This window comes from Manis javanica, chromosome 12 (assembly GCF_040802235.1).
Source record: "Manis javanica isolate MJ-LG chromosome 12, MJ_LKY, whole genome shotgun sequence".
Lineage (NCBI taxonomy): Eukaryota > Metazoa > Chordata > Mammalia > Pholidota > Manidae > Manis > Manis javanica.
Window position 1 is genome coordinate 64,422,759 of NC_133167.1, and position 22,713 is coordinate 64,445,471.

At 34.4% G+C, this 22,713-nt stretch overlaps 1 protein-coding gene across 1 annotated transcript in view; it reads right to left on the reverse strand.

Moving 5' to 3' along the window:
• The window catches only part of UBR3 (ubiquitin protein ligase E3 component n-recognin 3), a 336,759-nt gene that overhangs the window by 92,529 nt on the left and 221,517 nt on the right, over nucleotides 1-22,713 (reverse strand). The window contains exons 27-30 of the mRNA XM_073218714.1: nucleotides 19,201-19,311; nucleotides 14,421-14,621; nucleotides 13,047-13,183; nucleotides 6,887-6,972 (exon numbers count right to left, since the gene is read on the reverse strand). Of these exons, the coding sequence (XP_073074815.1) occupies nucleotides 6,887-6,972; nucleotides 13,047-13,183; nucleotides 14,421-14,621; nucleotides 19,201-19,311 (535 nt within the window). The remainder of the gene's footprint in view (nucleotides 1-6,886; nucleotides 6,973-13,046; nucleotides 13,184-14,420; nucleotides 14,622-19,200; nucleotides 19,312-22,713) is intronic.

Below are 22,713 nucleotides of genomic sequence, written 5' to 3' on the forward strand. Positions count from 1 at the left end.
GCAGTTTTTTAGCATGTTATTTTGCATTGTAATCTCTGATAATTCTTTGTTTTTCTGTGGTGTCCTTCATGATCTTTCCTTTCTCATTTTTGATTCTGTTTATGTATGTAGACTCTCTTTTTTGCTTGGTAAGTCTGGCTTGGGGTTTTATCTATTTGATTTATTTTCTCAAAGAACAAGCTCTTGCTTTCATTGATTCTTTCTATTGTTCTATTCTTCTTGATTTTATTTATTTTTGCTCTAATCTTTATTATGCCCCTCCTTCTACTGAATTTGTGCCTCCTTTGTTCTTCTTTTTCTAGTTTCGTTAATTGCAAGTATGGACTGTTCATATGGGATTGTTCTTCTCTCCTGAGGTAGGCCTGTATTGCAATATACTTCCCTCTTAGCATGGCCTTCACTGCATTCCACAGATTTTGGGGTTCTGAATTACTGTTTTCATTGCCTCCATATATTGCTTGATCTCTGTTTTTACTTGGTATTGATCCATTGGTTATTTAGGGGCATGTTGTAAAGCCTCCATGCGTTTGTGTGATTTTTTGTTTTCTTTGTGGGACTTATTTCTAATTTCATACCTTTGGGGTCTGAGAAGCTGTTTGGTACAATTTCAATCTTTTTTAATTTACCAAGGCTCTTTTAATGGCCTATTATATGATCTATACTTAAAAATGTTCCATGTGCACTTGAGAAGAATGTGTATCCTGTTGATTTTTGGTGGTGTGTTCTATAGACGTCTCTTAGGTCCATCTGTTCTAATGTGTTGTTCAGTGCCTCTGTCTACTTACTTATTTTCTGTCTGGTTGATCTGTCCTTGTATTGAGTGGTGAGTTCAAGTCTCCTAAAATGAATGCATTGCATTCTATTTCTCCTTTCAATTCTGTTAGCATTTGTTTCACATTTCTGGGTGCTCTATGTTTGGTGCACGGACATTTCTAACGGTTATATCCTCTTGTTGGACTGACCCCTTTGTCATTATGTAATGTCCTTCTTTTGTTTTCTCCTGTGACTTCCTTTGTTTTGAAGTCTTTTTTTATCTGATACAAGTACTGCAACTCCTGCTTTTTTCTCCCTATTTAGCTGCATGAAATATCTTTTTCCATCCCTTGATTTTTAACCTGTGTAGGTCTTTGGGTTTGAAGTGAGACTCTTGTAGGCAACATATATATGGGTCTTGTTTTTTTATCCCCTCTATGTCTTTTGTTTGGTGCATTCAGTCCTTACATTTAGGGTTATTATCGATAGATAAGTACTTTGCCATTGCAGGCTTTAGATTTGTGGTTACCAAAGGTTCAAGGGCATCTTCTTTAGTATCTAACAGTCTAACTTAACTTACTTATCATGCTATTTCAAACACAATCTAAAGAATTTTTTTCTCCATTTTCTTCCTCCTCCACTCTTTATATACTAGGTGTCATATTCTGTACTCTTTGTGTATCCCTTCACTGATTTTGAAGGTAGTTGATTTAATTTCCCATTTGCTTAGCAATTAATTGGTCTACTTTCTTTACTGTGGTTTTATTTTCTGTGGTGACAGCTATTTAGCCTTTGGAGCACTTCCATCTAGAGCAGTCCATCCGAAATGCAACAGAGAGACGGTTTGGTTTCTGGGAGGTAAATTCCCTCAACTTTTGCATATCTGGAAATAGTTTAATACTTCCATCAAATTTAAATGAAAATTTTGTCAGGTAGAGTATTCTTCATTCGAGGCTCTTTTGTTTCATTGCATTAAATGTATCATGCCACTCCCTTCTGGCCTGTAAGGTTTCAGCTGACAAGTCTGATGACAGCCTGATGTGTTTTCTTTTGTATCTGGTCTTTTTTCTCTCTCTCAATGCTTTGAATACTCTGTCCTTGTCCTTGATCTTTGCCATTTTTATTATTATATGTCTTGGTGTTGTCTTTCTTGGGTCCCTTGTGTTGGCAGATCTGTGCACCTCCATGGCCTGAGGGAACATTTCCTTCTCCAGATTGGGGTGTTTTCAGCAAATATTTCCTCAAAGACACTTTCTGTTCTTTTTTGCTTTTTTTTCTCTCCTTCTGATACCCCTGTAGTATGAACATTGTTCCTTTTGGATTGGTTACACAGTTCTCTTAATAGGCTTTCATTCCTAGAGATCCTTTTTTGTCTCTCCACCTCAGGTTCTTTGTATTTCTGTTCCCTAATTTCTATTTCATGTATCATCTCCTTTACCTCACTTTATCTGCTTTTTATATCCCTCCATTGTATGTTTCATTTAGATGCTATATTTTTCAAAGTTTCTGTCTCTTTGTTGAAGTCCTCTCTGAGGTCTTGAAAATTTTTCTGTAGCTCTGTGAGCGTGTTTATGATTTTTATTTTGAAATCTTTATCAGGAAGATTGGTGATTCAGTTTCTCTTACCCTTCTTTCTGGTATTTGAGGGATTTGGTTTGTACCAGTTTTTTTGCCGTTTCATATTTCTAATGAATCCCACTGAATAACAACTTTGTGTAGGCAGTGGCCTCCAGTGCCCAGAGAGTGCTCTACTCTCTAGAGCTGCCCAGCCCCTGAAGCAAAGGCAGGGGTCGCAGGTGCACAGGGCCAGTGCCTTCTGGGAAGAAAGAGCGCTTTCCTGTCTTTCTGGCCACAGTGCCTGCCTCCAATGCCAGGGCCAGTGGGCCAAGAGTGCAGGATGGATTCTCTGCACTACACCCTTGTTGGTGCTGTAGGTGGGGCTGCCCTCTGGCTGGCCTGGGATGATGGTGGGGTCAGCAGGTTTGTGAACTGGTGCTGGCTGGGAAGAAGAAGCCACAGGCTGCATATTGCACTGGGTAGGCCTTGGCACTGCATTGCCAGCCAGGGAAATGAAGTGCATGGAGCTTCTGAAAGTTCCCAATCTGCTCTGCTGAGTGTGCCAGGATGATTTTGTGCACCTGTCTTTTCTCCTGGCAGTAAGCTCTGTATAATCCTTGTTTCTTTAGCAGCCCTCTCACTGTTAGGAAGTTTTTCAAAGTGCCTGCCTTTCTTTTGTCCCAACATAGCCAGTTGCGGGTACCTGTTTTCCACAAGTAGCTAGAATCTAGTTTTTCTGAGTATTCTGCCTGTCTTTGCTTTCCAACCCCTCTAATCTCCAGAGAATCATGTAATGTGGGTTCATGCTCCCAGAGCAGATCTCCAGGGGTGGGTATTTAGCAGTCCTGGGCTTCTACTCTCTCCTGCCTCCATTTCTCTTCCTCCCGCTGGTGAGCTTAGGTGGGAGAGGGCTTGTGTCACACAGGATCACAGGTTTCTTTACCCTTTCCATGTGGTCTTCTCTTTTCCCCAGATGTAAGCTGTCTGTTGCATTCTTCTTTCCAATCACTCTTTCAGGATTAGTTGTATTTGCTGTATTTTTGTGTTATACGTGGTTTAGGGAGGAGGTTTCTGCCTCATTTCTCACGCAGCCGTCTTGTTTAATCCCCATAAGACCTTATTCTTAATAAAAATTTTGCCTTCAGTTTTTCCATCACTTTGTCCTATATCAGTTGCTAACCAAGTTGGTAGTACTAACCAGCATATACACCAATATTTAACAAAAACTCTAAATTCACTTATATTTCAAAGTCTTGTTCATATCCCATGTCTACCATAATCTTCACTCATTTTACCCGCTAGATATGATTCCAAACCTACAAATTTTCTAGAACTTTATGCATATCCCTCTTTAGAACTTAACACTTTCTACCTTATAATAAATGATCTAGAACCAGCATTATCTGCTAAACCCAAGGTCCTTAAATCTGATCTTCTAGTGGATAAACAGGAGGTCTAGGTCTCTGAAGCAGGACTTAGTAGCAGAGCTGTATGTTGGAACTGACGCAGATTGTGCACACCAGAAGCGAGGAAGAACCAGTCACCAACTGGTGAAAAATAAGGAAGAACAAAGTGGTATTCAAGGAAGAAGGAATCAGGACTTGAGAAAATATCTGAAGGACTGGCCCAACACAAAAATAGGATTCACAGAGAAAGGTTGGTAAGAGAAAACAGAGAAGGTAATAGGAGGGTTAGCATGGCAGAGCCTGGAAAGGTCCCATGGCAACAGTATAGCTCAGTCCTTGACCAAGCCCATTGGTTAAGGCTCTAAAGGTTCTGCAGCCTTTGGAACACTTAAGGGGAAGGAATATGTCTTACAAAACTGAATTTAGAGTCAGAAGAGCTGGGGTGAAGTATGAGCTTGACATTTTCTAGCTGTATGACCTGGCAAGGCAATCACTCTGAACTTCAGTTTCCTTTTCTACAAAAAAGAGATTAACACCTGTTCACATGGTCATTTTAAAGAATAAATAATTTATGTGAAAGTACTTTACAACTTTAAGAATACAAATGTAAGGTATTATTAAAATACCATAGTATTCTGCTGTGTAAATTAATTTTGCTCATTTTTTTTTAATGTGGAAAATTTTGCAGACCCATATTTAGGAATGAACTTTTATTATGATTGGATAGTGATCATTTTACCATAAAACTTAAAAAATCTATTTGAATATAAATGTGTTGAAGGGTATTGTTCCACTACAATATTATTTGATTTCTCAGCATGAATTTAGCCATTTTATTTTCTGCTTTTATTGTGTAGAAAGAACAACCCTCGATCTCCTGTCTACCTCTGACCCCTCGCCACCCCAGCCCTGTGGATGTGTGTGTGTGTGTCTATTAATTACCTGTCAGGCCTCTGAAGCCATTCCAGACAAAATTTGTTAAATCTTACCTTGACTAAACTAATCTTCAATTTCACCAAGAAGTTGTGGAGTATTAAAAAAACCTAAGTTTCCTTTCATTTGTTTAATTAGTGGATCATTTTTGGTCTTTCCTCAAAATATTATGAAATTTTAAAAAGACACTTTTAAAATGATATTTAATAAAAGGTAATGGAGAGCAATGAATGGGAAAAGGAAAATACTGACATATGAGGAATCTCTAGAGAAAAGACAGAATTTTTGTTTAATAATACCATTAAAGTTCTACTGGAAGATGAAAAAAAATGAGATATTTGATCTAGCATCCTATGAAACACCATCCATTTAAGTTCTGGTGTTCAACTTAAATTAGGTTTGAGTTAAGCATGAGTGAAAAACAAGTGCTTAAGTTTATACACTTGAAAAAAAATAGTGGGATTTTATGCAATATATTCCATATACATGACTGCTTTTATAAGTATTAGGGTAAATAACACATGAGCAATTGAACAATAAATCATATGAAAATGAAAGAAAACATTTTGTTGTGAAACCTAAACACATAAACTTTTCTTCGTCTATCATACCTCAACAAAGTTGGGGAAAAAAAGAACTAGTATTAGTTAATAAGAAAAGAAAAGAAAACTAAAAACAGTATTAACTTATATTTAGAATGAGCTTCATCACTACTTTTTCTACATTGGTACAGTGTAAGCTCTTATTAACTAAGGGGAAAATAAAAAGAAGAAATCTGAAAATAACTATCAATTTAATAATTTAAATTAAAAATTGAGGATGATGACTGAAGTGGCTGCTGCTAGAATTTTACTACTACTTTACGATTCTGGATAAATTAATAATTTACAAGCCTCTGAATAAATTTGAATACTTCAGAGAAAATAAATATGAAAGAGTGTTTGAACATAAAACTGAAATTCCCTTACTAAATGCTTCTAATGTAACATTTTCTGGAATATTATCATCCAATGCAAAACATCCAGTATGAATAAATCAACAAGAAAGAATAATTTATGTAAGTGCAATACAGTTTCAGCTAATTCAAACAGACTTTGAAGCTAAAGCCCTTAGCAGTCAGCACCTTCCCCTTTATTTAAAAAATAATACTAAATCACTGATTAAGCAGAGTTTAAGTGTATACATCAAAGGATCAATAAATACTGAATACTCAGTAAAAAATAACTTCCAAAACCTTAAACTTGTAGGAATCAAGTGATAACCCCAAAATATCAAAATCTAATACAACTGATTAAATATTTTAAAGTAACTCAGTTGAAACTGCACAGAAGTCTATATCTTTATGTTAGAAAATGCAAATGTTTTTTATCAGTCTTTTGCTTTGAAATCATTCCAAAATTTAAAAAATATATCTTCTAAAAATATACTAATTAAAAAAGAGTATTAGTAATATTTAATAACTAATAATTTTAGTACTTAAGAAAACATATTCAATTTTTAGAAAAGAATACATTATTTGTTTTAAATAATTGTTATTTCCTATATGAATCACATTAGGTAATATTTTAATGTAAGTGATTTGGGACCAGTAATTAGCTGTATAGTACATTGAATAATATTACTCCTAGTATTCACACTAGTTCTCTAAACAATGACTAAACAGCGAAATTATCAAAATTATACTCATGAAAAATCTACTTCAAGTTCTAAATGACATTTCTCTCAAATTTATCCTTACAAAAAGTATTGAATCATCATGCTCATTTTATAATACATACTCATAAACAAAAGCAAACATCCACACTTTTAATATATTTTAATGTGCACATCAAAATACAGTAAGTACACTTTCATTAATTAACAGCAGCTACCTACAGGAATTTTTAGGGAACAGAAATTGTCTTTATAAAAAGATATTCTTAAATCCACACAATTTAAAAATTCTTCAAAAGAACTTAAGTTTGAGGACAATAACAGCTGAAAATAGTACATTATTTTTTATTTTGAACCATTGTAAATCTGATTAGTTAGTATGACATCAATTTACTGACTAATAGTATAGAAAGAGCTAAATATTCATTTGGTACAAGATTAACCATTTAAAGCACAGAATCACTAGTAAAACTGATTATAACATAAAGGTAAGTTGAAAATATACCAAAAAAAACTTTGCCTGTATATACTTCAAAAATGATGTAATTAGACATTTTAAGAAGATAGCTCTCTTTAATACTTACTTAAACAAGACCTTTTGCCAGCTGTGCTTGCACCACCTGAGCACAAATTGCCTCCTCGATGAATTAATTCAAGTTCCAAATTGGTTCTGTAAGTAAAGCATTAAAATATATCTTAGTCATTAGGCTGAAGCAATATTTTAAAATTTATTTTATTGATATGTCTGAATCAACCCAAATAGTAAAGTTCTTCAACTTTATTATTTGCTGAAGTATAGAATATGCAATATCAGTAATAATCATATTTTATGTATTTAGAACTAAAAAGGGAAAGTTCATCTATCCTTACATGTTCATATTTATACCTGCATAACTGCACACATTATGGTGTAATTATTGCAAAACCTCAACTGTTGGCAAATACTAGAATGTAGGCCTTAAGAAAAAAACTGTAACACATTTCATAAACCTGCATATGAATCTGATTAAAGCATTTGCACTTCAACTGTTAGCCACTAATTAGGTAGTTTCTGTCATATAAGACACAAAGGCATACCAATTTTCCTAGCAGAGAAATGGTTGTCACTCGTTGGAGCTTAGATGGTATCTAGAAATCAGTATTAAGAAACAAAATCACTAACACTAAAGTGGCTATGAACAACACATTTAATTAACGACAGTCTCTTTTACAGACTTCTAATATTACAGTTTAATTAAAATATATTGTGTAACTATTAACACTGCTAAACATCAGTACTGTTCATACAGATCTGAATTTATAATACTTAGTGATTATTACCTTACAGGATAGAAATAATTGTTAAACTGACATTTCAAAGATCAAATTGATGCAGAATTCACAGATTTATACAAAAACAGTAACAGTAAAATAGCCAATTTTACCAAAATAAATGAAAATTCAGAATAAGATGTATTTTTACTTCAACTAATAAAAAACACACATTTAGTTGCCACAATTAAAGATGAAAGATGAATAAGCTAGTTTATATCAAAGATATGCATTTAACACTAGTGGTTAGACTTCCCCCATCTTAACAACAAAAAAGAGCAAAGTTTCAAGCTTACACTTTGCAAGTGAATTCAAGAAAGATACCTTATTTGATTTAAAACAAAACATTTTGAACTGTTTTCATTTTATTTTAAACACAGAATGTCTGAAATGTTATTTTCATATATTTACTTACAAACACAAACTGTTAAAAATAATATTCCTAAGTCTGTATGTTTGCCACCCATTTCTGAAGGAATGCTTTAATGCTCTCTACTGGGTGGGGAGGACAATTTACTATTGATAATTTTCCTGCTCAGAGCTCCATCTGGCTGCTGCTGATAAGGGCATCTGTGTGACAAGGGAATTTTCCACCCTTCAGGCGATTTGCATTGCTCACTGAACTTCTAAAAACCTACCAGCAAGGAAGCAGGGACAAGGATTTCATATTAGTGGACAGAAAGCAAGCGGAGACCAGCATGTGTTCCTTCATCAAGGGAATATAAATGAGATCAATACATTTTGTTTTCACAATCTTCTGTTGCCTAATCTGTAGAAAAAAATTAGTGGCTATATTCTCTTATAAAAACTAAGATTTCCTAGATAGTACTTTTAAAAGAGCTACAGAAACATGATCAATTACTATAAATGAATGTCAGAACCAGAATGCCAACCTTTATTTTAACATACCTTGCAAAAATACTCATTAAAATAAAAATATAAGAACAATTCTGTTTATTCAATCATCAAGTAAGATATTTTAAAGGATGACAAACATGTTACCAAGAATTTTATTTTAAAGAATAACTGAAAGAAAACTACTAAATGTAATTATTTCTAATTATGGTTGGAAGATCTCCAACACAACTTTTCATGTGAGTTAAAAACACAAAAACTACCTATCCAAAGGATAAAAATCCTTATGTCAGAGGCCCTAACCATCAGCTTGCCCATATTTCATTTCATCAAAATTGTTCCTTTGACACTTCTTGGAGGAAAGAAACACAACTGCCTCACATGCCCCACGTCTGATTTTCCCTCACTGCTGAAAATCCCAACAGTGTTCTGCTCCTGTCCCCCTGAATGGATGCTGTAAAAATAAGATTCCCTGGGAGCAGGAGTTTTCTGGGCCTTTTTGTTCTCAGAGAAAAACAGACTCTACTTTCTGTATTTTCTAACACAAATACCTTCAAATTAGTTTGGAAGGGAAAAAAAGAGAAAATCTCTACATTGGAAAGAATGATGAGAAAAACTTCTTACAGATTCCCATAGTGGCCACCTAGAAATCCCATACAGAAATTCCTCCATGTCCCAGCTTCTATTTACATGACCAGGGTCTGCTTTTCCATTCTACCCCCATGTCGGCACTAACTTCCATTTTTAGAGCTATAATTTGAACAAGAACAAGAAATGACTATATATACGTACACACACACACACAGACACTCAAACACGTACTGGTATAGTATAGATTCAAGGCCTGAGCTTACCACCTACTGTCTGAACAAGTTACTGGTTTTCAGAGAAAAAATATCTTCATCCATATAAGACTCAGCTCAAGCTAACTTCTTCAAGAGTTAGCAAGAACTAACTCCTTCTTCTTAGGACAGGAAAGAAGCACTTCCACATATTTTATATTTCAATTTGCTCATTTTTGCTTCTGAAGCTCTTCAGCACTTTTTCAATATGATACAGTTTTTTAACAAACTATATTCCATTTTACACAGATTGGTGTTTATTAGTTTTGTCTGTCCAACTAAACATAAATTCCAAGAGAGCAGAGACCATTTCAGGTAACAGCCTCTAAATCCCTGATGGTAACTAGCAAAGTGTTCAAAAAATTCTTAGGAACTGACAACAACCTCTTTGTTTTGATATGTAACCAATGATAAATTCTCCTTAGTCCCCAGTTTATTTTTTCTTTTGATGATCCTTCCTTCCATTCCTTTAATCCCAGCGGTGAACCAACAAGAAAGAGGGGTGAGGAGCAGGGGGAGATTATTTGTTTTACAAAATAATTTTTTAGTTTTAAAAAGGATTCATAATTTGGTATTCTAGCAAGCATTCCTTTTATTTCACACATAGTTTAGTTTAAACTTACAATTTAACTAATGTATAAAGCAAGGTCCATTCATTCTACTGAGTAGTTCACCCACTGTGATTTAAAGATGTTTCCCCATCTACATCTCAGCTACTTATGTTTTACTTTCTTTCCATTTCCATGTTTCTGACTACATGAGGGCCAAGTGCTAGTCATCACTACCTCTAGGCTATATGTAACTTGCGTACAAAACCCTTGGAAAAATCAGTGTCATTCTTTGTTTCAATAATGAAAAACTGAATTGGCATTGAAGTAAGGAAAGCTTTCTACTCTAAAATTAACTTTCCACAATCCATTTGAATGACTCATATTTGCAACAGAAGGTTTTTTAGAAATATGTTAAAACTTGAATATAGTGATTTTAATTAATTTTTATACCACAAAAAGATATCATTCCAACAAATTCTTCTCTGCTACCCTCAAAAAATCTTCCAAGGCTTCAGCATATAAATAAAATGAGATAGAGATACATATTGTCCTACAAAAAAAAAAAACAGCTCTAAAACAATCACTGAAGAAAACAGCTTTACAGGCTAGTTTAAAACAATCACTGAAGAAAACAGTTTTACAGGCTAGTTACCCAATAGAACTATTTGGTTTCTAAACATCAAAGAATTTAGCTCTGAAAGAGCAAACAAAATTATTTATTCAGTTTGGAGTATTCAGTACTGGGAAACTAGGGTTGTATTCCATTCAAATTACTAATGTCAAATACAAACACACACACATCTAATGAAGTACATTTTTAAGAGTCATATTTAGTTCAAAAGTTAAATAGTTCAAATTAAGTTCATTTCAGAATATTTTATTGCGTACATTTTAGGCATAAGAATAATCATGATCTGTAATCATAATATTTTATGAAATAAGATTATATGCTAGGCATAAAATAAAGACCTGGTTACCTAGCTTGAAAAAACTACATCCTATTCAAATAGGATACACATACTTTTTTCTTTCAATTCATGTTTTTGTTAACTTTTCAGTCAATTTGCTTTTTGTGTTTTTTTAATGACTAAGGAAACTTAAGAGAAGGCACACAATCTCACTGTGAGAACCTTGCAATGAATGGTCTGGGTAATTTTAATTTTAACCAAAGGATAATGAGGTTTTTAAGGGTTTTAAACTTTCTCTTTTAGACTCATTGTGTTGCTGCTTTAGACTTTATCATTAGGGATCAGAGAAGAATGGGAGAGGGGAGAACACATTTTGTTTCTCTACATACACCCATAGTAAACGACATTTGATATCTGTCCCTGCTTTTCTATAGAAGAAAAACTGAAACATGCTGAATCAAAGTCTCCCATTATCACAACACACTTTCTTCTATAAAATATATATTTAAACCAAGAAACAGGAACTTCCACTAAACTAAATTTAAATCAAATTATTTGATATATCATGCTATAGAAAAATTCCATGCACAGATCATTTCCATTTAACAAGGATTTTCTTATAAGGTCAATCTTTATAAAAGGTCAATCTTAATAAAATTAAAGGCATAAATACATAAGCAACATAAATGTGTATGTGTGTAATGTGTATAGCATAACTGAGGTAGTCTTCAGTCATCTGAAGATCTTCTATAACATTACCACAATACTGTACATAAACTTTGTACAACTTGAAACCTTTGCAAAATTAAATTATATTCAATTTAGTTTTCACATGAGGTATATTTTGTTCCAAGTATGCAACTGGTAACTTTCCAGAAACAACCAGTACATCTTCCCCCAAATATTGTTCCTATTTATTCACAATAAAAACAATAGTCCAGGAATGGCAGACTGGAAAGTTATTTTCCCATCCATTAGATGCTTTTAAATCAATCTGTATCCAGCATTCACATTCTTTGACCAAAAGTTAATATTTCCTTATGCTGAGTTGTAACTTGCTTGCTGCAATTTTCCTAAGTCTGATTCCATTTTTCCTGGGTTCTAAAGACTACATATATATAGTTCATCTACTCTTTTGTTACCCTCTGTTCCAGGAATAAGGCAGAGAATGGCCATGATGAATTGCATGCACGTGACCTATAAAAAGCTGAACACAGGAGAGGAAAAAGGATAGTAATTGAAAGAAAACTAGACCTTTATTCATGATTTGAGTTCCAGTCCTATTCTGCCACTAATTTGCTGCATGACTTCGAATCACATTCTCTCTCTACATTTTACCTATTATGTAATAAACAGTACTTGGACAAAACATAAAGTATGCTTCTAGAGATATCCAGGGTCTACCACGCCGATTGTGTTTTTAAGTTCTTAATTGTGCCTACTTCTCCCCAACTTCATTTTTTTTTATGGTTCTCATTTAATTAAGTTTTCTAAAATTCCTATTTGGAATTGTTTCTTAGGTACTGAAAACATATTCAGTCAATCAGACTAATCCTACTGGATCTGAAAAATGATAAGTACTTATACCTCTGTTTTCTTGAGCCTGCTGCTGGCTACTAATAGAGGCTTAGAACATGCCAGTTCTCTTGCTTTTCTACCTTACCTGATTTTCTAAACTACCTGTAGTATTTTTGGATATTACTAGATCTGTCACTAGCTTAAATGAAACAAAATAAGTTCTTCTTATTTTCGTATTTTAATAATTTAAATAATAAATTAGTAATAAATTAAATAATTTAATAAATTTACTTAATTTATTACTTAAATTAAGTAATAAATTAAAATGGTTTACATATTACAATGCTTTAGTTCTCAGTATTACCACTTCTGGGCAGTACTTCAACAGGGATTTCTTAACAACATGCTCTGAACATGTTCAGAACATGTTGTTCTGAACAACATTCAATAGGGATTTCTTAACAATATATATAATACTCACATGGTTGAGGTAGGTATCTGTCCCAAAATGCTACTAATATATTTTTTCCCACATATCTTATAATGTTTAATAAAGCTTAACCCAATAGTTCATTAAAATAAAAGCTTCAGAAAATGAAGGAAGACTACACTTTCATACTTTTAGGAGGTTTTAAAACTAGCCATAATTTCAACCAACATTAAAAATAGGCATCCTTTCTTCAAATAAATATGAATGACAATAATAAAACCAATTACTTCTAATAACTAAATACAGAAGTGTATACTATTATTACCTACCTAGCAACAGAATACATAAAGAGAAAATCATTGTCTGGTGAGCCTGGGGTCTTGCTATAGTCTCTGTATTTCTTCTGAGTGGTGTTTTTGATATCTTTCATTACAGATTCCATTTCTTTACTTAAGTTGGTTTCTGACTGCAAAAAATGCAAACATACATGTAAAGTTTATTTATATTCATTTTCTCTAATAGTTTAACAGTACAATGTTTATCATATGAACACACTAGAAAATTAAAAAGTCAAATGTACATTAGTTATCTACTATATTTAGTGTACAAAGGTAAAACAGATCAAGAAATATTTTCTCTTATTTTAGAGATCTTTCATTATAATTCTACATTGATTGGTAACACTATAATCCAACCATGAATTAACCGCATAAATTTATATTCTAAACAAATAAGTGGATGTCATTAAAAAAATATTTTAGAACAGTTTCCATATTTATAAAAAACCAGATTTCATTTGAATTCATTTTTCAAAGACTAATATCAATATCCCTTACTTTAAGCCTATTATTAACACAAAAATTTCAGTTTATGAAGAAAAAAATCACACACACTCTAAGAACAGTCTTCAACTGAGAAGGAACTGCCAGGAGAGAAAGCTTTCTGAGCAGATTTCAATGATGAATTTCTGTTTCAAAAGTCAAATATTCATAGCTTTCATAAATTTACTCCATAGAACAGACACAGCTGTCACTTCTCTCAGGGACCATATGATAGATCTATAATGAAGGTGAAATATTCAAGAATTTAAATCAAATAAACAAATCTTACTGGATGAGATTAAAGAGGAGTTCACTTACACCAAATCCCACAGTAAAACTGACTGACTTATGGTGAATGGTTCAATCAAATATACAATTATTTCTCCAATACAAAGATATGTACTCACACATGTGTAAATCTATAATTGTCCACACATAAAGTATGCATGTGTGTGGAAATATATCATCTTAATCTAATGTGCCTAATTGGTATATTTTTATGTATTTAGATTGTGCTTTACATTGCAAGATACATATTTGTAATTTGTTTGTTTGGCTTTGTTGTTAAATATTTCAACATCTTAAAAGAGTGTAACCATATCTAGGCTGATAGGATTTTATGATCGGGAAAATATATATTCAAACTATAACAATTCAGACTATGGAAAAGTATATCTCTTAGTTCTAATGTCTTTGGTTCTATAATTTGTTCTGTTACTCATATTTTTGTTTTCAATAACCACAAACAGAGAAGAAAAGCCCCTAAAAACAATTTCTACTAAATGTACAAAGTTCTGCAGTAATTTAGAAACAGAATGAAAATGACAGCTGAAAAGCAGAGCTGAGCCAACCAGGATATTTTGGCCTCACACTGATGCTTACTGGGAAGGCTCCCGGCCGTCCCTGCAGCTCCTCCACTTCCTTTATGAGATCTTGGATGCTTTTGTTACTAGGACGTTGCCAAACGTTATTTTCCATATTGCTTCCAGGATAACAAGGAAGGACACTGTTAGCAAACTGCCTACAGAGAGGACACGTGAATTCTCCTTTGTCCACTGAGAAGCCCTGGAGAACCTGGTCATTCTAAAAAATGAAATAAACATACAGATCTAAGATGAACACCATTCCACAAAAAAAACTGACACCACTACCTTTTATAGTAAATAAAATGAATCGCACAAAAAAAGATACATCTAATATATGTCATAAAAACACAAAGTCTCTTATTTAGTTGCTCTTCATTCAGGATAAGACATTCAAATCATCATGCAATCAATCTGAAATGTGGATTTTAGATAAAGAATAACTCAAAAAGTAGGCCACAATTCAAGTGGATCTCTTTCCTCTTACTACATGCCCCTGTTTTCACGGTCTATAATCACTACTGGGAAGATTCTCCCAGTACCCATATTCTTTGATATAGGATAGACAGTTTTTGAGAGTAAACTAAGGCTAAACAATGTGCTGTGTCATTTAAGGTGTCTAATTGCTGAACAAAACTGACTAGATTTTATGCAGTGGGTTTAGGTTTAATTGATAGGGGGAAGATTTAGTTAAATTACTCAGAACATAAGTGTGATAGGAGGTGAATTAATTCAATACTTCTACTTCAGATGCTTCTGATAGGAAGAGGAGGAAAAATAATTTTTGAAACAGAGATATATAATGTGCACACACTTAGGAGGAAACTCTTGCTCATAAGAGACAGCAATATATGCTGACTAAACAGACAACTTAAGGCAGGAATTCTGCCTGCTACATCTGTTCCTTTCTTTTGCCTGACACCACCCCACATCTACTTTGCAATTTAAGAATATTGCTATTGTGTAGTCCTAACTACTATATTAATCTTTTCCTAGTAGTCTGTCTCTTATTTTGCCACTAGCCAAATGCTTTATCTCAAAATTTGTATTTGATGCACTGATGTATATGTATGAATCCTACAATATGAGCATTAGTACTAACAAGACAAAAATAATGAGAGAAACTGATACAAAGAAAAGAAAATGAATTTACTGCCTATGGTTACAAAGGTAGTTAATGACATCAGGATGAACTTAGGTTTCCCAACTCTTAACTAGGTGCTCATTTGACTATATTTTGGATCTCAAAAACTTTGACTAAAAAGAACTGAATTCTATTTTTTTTACCTTTTGACATTTTTTCAAATCTTCAAAAATGTGACACCATGTCTTTTTAAATCCAGTTCTACAAACATTTACTAAGCTCCTATCACATGTCAAATGTGGTGATGACATAAAACGGGAAGACACATCTTCACTTAAAGTATCAACCAATTAAAAGCAAACAGAAACAAAAACATTTTAATAAGAGTATAATAAATACAACAGAGAAAGCTTCCCAGAGAAGGAGACTTGTGAGCTAAGTTTTAAAAATACACAAAAAGAGTGTTTTTAGAAGGTTGGGGCAAGGATCCTGGTCACTGAAGGACATTCCGTGTTAAGCTTCTGTAGGGCCTTAATTTTAAAGAAGGCTAGATCCTCCTCTTTGCCTTGATTGACATGAGATTGTTTCCTGAAGCCTCCCCACAAGCCCTCTCAACTAGGCATTACTCATTCCCCTATATCTGTCACACCTCAGTGTCCTTCTCATCTCCAGTGCAAGCTGGAGATTATTACTCTTGCATTGTTCTGTCTTTGAGGCTCATTTTATTTAATGATACCACACTTTTCCTTCATTGTCACTGAAATCCATTGCCCTCAGTCGCTGAAGACTTTGGTGCCTAGATCAGTTTTCCTGTTCACTCCAAGATCTGCCATCCTCCTGTGCATGTATGTACGTGTGGATGTAGTCAATCAATCTTGTATCTTAGTCTGTCAGCTCTTTGACCTCACCAAATTCTATAGCTTTGGCCTCCTACTTCAGAACCTATTGCCATGACCATCTCCTTGTCCTGCAATGACCCCAAACTGTCCATATCTGGAAACACAAAATTCAAAACATCTTACATTCTGATTGCCAACTCCCCCTATCGCCTTTAGTCCCTCCTTTTTCTCCCAGTTTATCAGGACTTCCTATCCTGCCTACACACCATGATCTACCATTTCAAAAACTCTCATCAGTGCTTCTCATTCCCCATCCATATGTCCTTTTATCTCATGTATCTAACAAAACCTTCACACAGCATTAATCCAATGTATGACTACAATTCTGCATGCAAACTGAGTGCTGTTAGAGAAAATTGAAATCGTTTCTTGTTATAACCTGCTTCCATCCTCAACTAAGCCCTCAGTACTGCCTGGCAATCTTTCCTTACATCTTCTGAGGCACTCTCTAATCCCCAATTCCAACCACTTCACTTGTCAAGTCCCTTCACCTACCCAAGCCTAGCCCCTTTTTACTTGAATAAAGCTACATTTCCTACCTCAGAAAGAACAAAGTCATGCAACTCTTTCAGATACCTCAAATATCAAATTAATCAATCCCATCAGCCCTTCCATCCACTTTCTTCTTTCTACCCCCTTTGCTGGTTATCTCCTAACTAGTCTCCCAACCATACAACTGCTAATATGATCTATGTAATGTGACTCTTTTCCCTAATCACAGTTTTTCAATGATCACCACTGTCTCTCACAGTAATTACTTTTTCTTCGTATGCTCCACGTGCATTCTCTCACCAAGTCCAGAAGACTCTTCTATTAAATATATTTCAAATCTCTAACCCCTTCACTATCTCCATTGCCTTGACTAAGCCCGAGCCACCATCACCTCTTATCTTCTAAATTATATCACCACATTCTTTCTTACTCTCCTACAATCCCACAACAACCCCTGCAATCTATACAACTGCCACAATGGCCTTTCTGAACACGTCTTATTTCTGCTTAAGAGTCTTTAATAGCTCTCTGTGAATAATCTGTCTGAAGTCCAAATTCTTTACAGGGACCTCAAGGCCCTTTACAATATGACCCCTACTTACTTCCCCAATCTTCTCTCTCATCACTCAAGCACCTTACTTCATCAAATGTTCTAACACTTGGCAGATGTTCTAATAAGATCCTGTGCACGCTTCATAATACTTAGCACATACACTGCAACTGTTTATTTCTGTCTAATGTAATACATACTAAACTACTTTAAGGAAGAAACTATCTTTTCACTGCTGTATTTCCAGTGTCTATCATGGTATCTGGAACACTGCAGGCACTGAATAAATATTTGTTAAATGAACAAATTGGATACAAAGGTATGAAAAATGCATAATGTGCTTACTGAGCTATTATTAGCTTATTAATGCTGAGCTGATGGAAGATAAAGGTAAAGCAATAGGTAAGCCCAGATCATGGTGTGCTGTGAATGTCATTCAGAGAAGGGTGAACTTTTATTGTATCAGGAAGAAGTCAGCAAAGGATTTTTAAGCCAATGACATGTCACAGATTTACATCTTAGAAAGATCTAATGTAGTGAATAAATTACACTTGGAGTAAAGAAACTGGTAAGAAAGCAATTGCAAAAGTCAAAATGAGAGATAAAGGCATATACAAAAAGCCTAAGTGGGAATAACGAAGGCATGATATAATCAAGTAAAATTTAGGAGATAGAATCAATAGAATTTGGTAAATGACTGAATGTGAGAGGTAAGAAATAGGGAGGGAAAAGCAGAAATTCACTGTTTCTGAGTTAGGGATCTAAGATCAGAGTAGACAATGCTGTTAGGAAGACAATCTGAGAGAAGGAGAAAGACAGCAGCTACAAGGGAATGTAAGGTCAAGCGAAGGAATTTTGAATAGCAGGAACTTGAGTGTCTTTATGAGCTGAAAAGAAGGGACAGAGTAGGCAGAAACTGGAGATACAGAAGAAAAATAAGTTACCTACTGATAGATCAAGGCCTCTGACCTGATGGGGAAAAAGTAGTAGTAAAGCATTAGCAGAAAAATTATTCCTGAATTTTTCCAAATAATTCCAAATAATTGAGGCAGGAATACTGCCTCAAGGAGTAAAAAGGAAAGGTTTGGTTGGGATGCAGAGACATTTATCAAGAACAGAAAAATAAGGCAAGAAGCTGAGGTAGTATGTGAGAGACAACAATATCTCCTGGGGTTTAGGCAAAGAGTCTGGGATGAGGCAGGGAAAGGTTTGGAATAACTGCTGAGGAAACAGGAGAGAGAACTGATCAAAGACAGGCAAATGAATTGATAAGTAGTATCTACAGCTTCACCTAATTTTGTAATTTTACTAGCAGGACTAGCTGCCTGGGTCTAAAAGCAAAGAAGGTAGATTGAATGACCAGTATTAAGAACAGGATGGGGATAGTACAAGAAAGTAAGTTTAGGGAAGAGCTAATGCTAGGAAAAATGCAAAGGGGTTTAAAGGACTAGAGAGCTTCATGTCAGAAGCAAAACAAACATTTGAGAGTAAAAATGAGAATGTGAAGAATAATCATATAATAAGAGGATATGGAAGGGTCTTAAAACTTAGTATTTCAAAGCTAGAGTAGCAAAGTCTAAAATTATAGTTATGGAAGTCAGTTGCTAAAGTGAAGTAAAAAAATGAAATCCCTGAAGTTGTAGAGGCAAGGAACTCTCAGGCTGGATAGTTCAAACAGTGAAAAATCACTCAAGATGAAATGGGATGTATTTGCTATAAAAATATCTAATACCTAGAAAGATACATACCACCAGAAATGTTTCACTCTACTTACCCGTAGAGATTCCATGTAAGATTTATGACAATCTATATGTAATGTGTGGCCACAGGTCTGCACATAAACACCTCCTTCCCAGCCAATTGATACTGCCAAGAGACAAGAACTCTTAAAAAAAAAGAAAAAGAAAAAAGAAAAATACAATTAATTTTAAAGAAGTTTAAACAAACCTAAATATACCCACATAAATCTCTGAATGATTTTGTATTATACTACTGTGAACTTTGCATTTTTGTGACATAACACTTGACTTGACAGCCCTAAGCCAGTATCTTTAAACTTGAAACTTCATGAAGTTTTAGCTTCCAAATATCTCTGTACATAATGAAAGAAAAATTTTGAATTAGTCTTTCTCCACCCCATAAAATATAAGCTCTCAATGTTATACTACAGTTCAGTGTGAACTATACTGCTGTTGATTATTTGACATGGTCTACATGGTATTTACCCACTCTACAGCAGCTGACACTAACAGCTTTCTGCCTATTTCCCTCTGGCTTCTACAGTGCTACTCTCTTGACTTCTCTCCAATTTCTTTAACCATTTAGTTTACACCTCCTTTTAAGACTCTTTCTTTGCCTGCCCCTTCAATGTTTATATTCCTCAAAGTTCTATTCTTAGTGCTACTCCCTTCTCCTTAAAACTATTTTCCCTGAGTGATTTAATCAGTAAATTTAACTATCTTCCAAGCCTAGATCTCTCCAGAACTCAAAAAAAAAAAAAAAAAAAATCAGCTGCCAACCAGAAATCTCCACTCTGATGTCCCTCAGATAATATAAAACCAGTGTGTCAAAAACTTGTCATTTTCTCTATGCATCTTTCTTTTCCTTTTGGTTTAAAAACTCTACAATCTATTAAGTCACCAAATCAGAAAACTAGGATTTATTTTCTATAATCACATCCTTTCCTTACACTAATACAACTATATGTATTAGTTCTCAAGCCACAGATTTTGACCTCTCTTCATTCCCACTATAACATTCAAGTCTGTATAATTTGTTGTGGGGGAGGGAGTTCTTTAAAATAAAGTTCCTTAACTGGTCTCCTTAACTCCAATTTCTGCTCTCCATGATGTTTTCTTCACACATCTTTCTAAAATAAAAATGTGCTCATAAGAATAACCCTAAAAAGTATCTTAACATTAACAAGGGTTTCATATAATATGCACAAAAAAGAGACCAAGATTATGTAAGCAAAATACATAGCCTTTTGAAAGTTAATTGCCTTCTTCTCCTCCTTCCCTGCTAATTCCTTCCCTTTAAATCTATAAACAGGCTTAAACTTTTCTTCCTAAAATAATTTTCTTTGAATTTTCCTTTAGCCTCTGTCAAACAGCATTTGGGCCTGAACTTGACTTCACCTTCTTGAATCTGTAGTACGTACATGGGCCAAGCCAGAGCAACATTAGGCTCAAGGTCTGACATGAGACCGCATATGAAGAAAGATATGAGAGCCGTATATTTTATTTTTATGTTAAAAAGAAACATATGGTAATATAAGATGACCAAATCATCTTTAAACAATAGTAAACAAAGTTCCAACATTAAATCAAGACTCTTCATAAGCATCTGAAAGTTGAAATTATTACGCAGTGCAAAATGCCTTCCCAGCTGATTTAAAAATGTGCAGCCACAGAAATCAAATTCTCACAGCAGGTGGGCTAGCTTTTAATGTTAAAAATCAGAAAAACAACAGGAGATCTGTTCATCTATGCTTTATGCTTCGGAGCTGCTTGAAGTAGAAGCAGATGCTGGTATTAGTTCATTTTAGAATAGTTGGTAGTCAGTTAATAAACAAGTTGTTCTCTTTGGCAATGTCTTATAAAAATGTAATTAATCTTTTTAATTAAAGCAGTTAGCTTCTAAAACTGAAAATAGCATGTCATTTGTCTATGCAGCTTTAGATTTCTTATTTGAAATCTGCTAGGGTCAAAAAAAAAAAGCATGAACACACTTACTAACGTGAGACAAATATTTTAGGAAGATTTCAATGATATGCCCAACTACCGCTGTGCTAACTGCTTAACACTACATCTTCACAACATCAATATTTATTAAAACCTTGTGGTATTATCCTTGTTTACAAAAAAGGAATGAAAAGTTTACCAAGATCACTCAGTTTTAAGTGATAGAGACCAACTTCAAACCCAAGTCTATCTGACTCTAAGGTTCAGGTTTCCTTGCTACTACGTCACCTGTTTCATATAAAATGCTTCTAGTGTCGACCATAAATTCACAGTCTTACATGACTAAAATTCTACATGTCAACTTTGTAAAATTTGATCTGAGGAAAGCAGAATCTACACAGTGTAATTCCATAATCAGTACCAGTGCCCTCTGGTACTTCTCTGTACTCTTTTCTGCTCTGAGCAGTATCTCTGGCTACAAAACTCTGGTAATCTATGCTAGAATAATTCAAGAAGAAATCCAGTAAGCATTTATAACATACATAGCATGTGCTAGTCTCTGAATGGAATATAAAACCAATATAAGAAATGGCCCTAAACGTCCAGAGGTATATAGTCCAGGGAGCACACCATATATACATACAATAACCATTATGAAAGTACATAAAAGTATTAATACAAGAATAGACTCTCACAATCACTAGCAGAAATATAACAGAGAATCAGACAAGTTCAGAGCCTTTTTACAAAAATGATTTTTTTCTAAAAATGAGTAACTATCCTTGAAGCAAAAAAGGATACTACTTTTTCTCTCCATTATTAGATCACTCCTTCCCTCAAAATTATTTTACTCCTAGGTCTGGATCATATTTTGATTGAATCAAGTTATTTTTCTTTCTATTTGGCTTTAGGATTCATTTTTACTCATTTACTCTAAAGTGATTTGAAATGATAAAATTAAAACTAAGGTTGTGGCAGGAATCTAAAATCTAAATGAAGATTGTAGTAAATTTCTGCAAAAGCAGAACTTAGCACAACTGTACAATTATCTTTAAAATGAAGATATCTGTTAGTGTCTGAATAATAAAATAATATATATAAGCTTTCAAAACTTCAAAGGAATAATCAAGAAAAAAGTGTTAGGAATGTTAGGTAGAAAGACAGTCACGAGCAGCCAGAATAGGGGAAGATAAGGTTCAAAGAAGAAGCCACCCAAACTCTGCCCAGGGAGGGGGCGGTCCCATGTGGAGACAGCAAAGGCTTTGCAGGGAGATAACCTCTTCCCCTCCCCAACCAGATCACAACAGACTAAAAATGCTCTCTGAGAGGGGTGACTATATACAAGGACCTATAAATCAAATAATCCCACCTTGCCAGTCAAACAGGTGGCAACTAACCAGAATTCAATAGACAAGCCTCCCACCTAACAAATCGAGGCCTTTATCTGCCTTGACTCTGGCCTCCTCCTCCATTGGAGTATATTCAAATAAAACCTGCCCTCTGCTTTGCTGCTGTATCTCTGCCTTTCAATTCTTACTGCAAGTGGGGACAAGGACTCAGGAGAATGAACTCAACCTGCAACCAATGTATGAAAGGCATCCTTT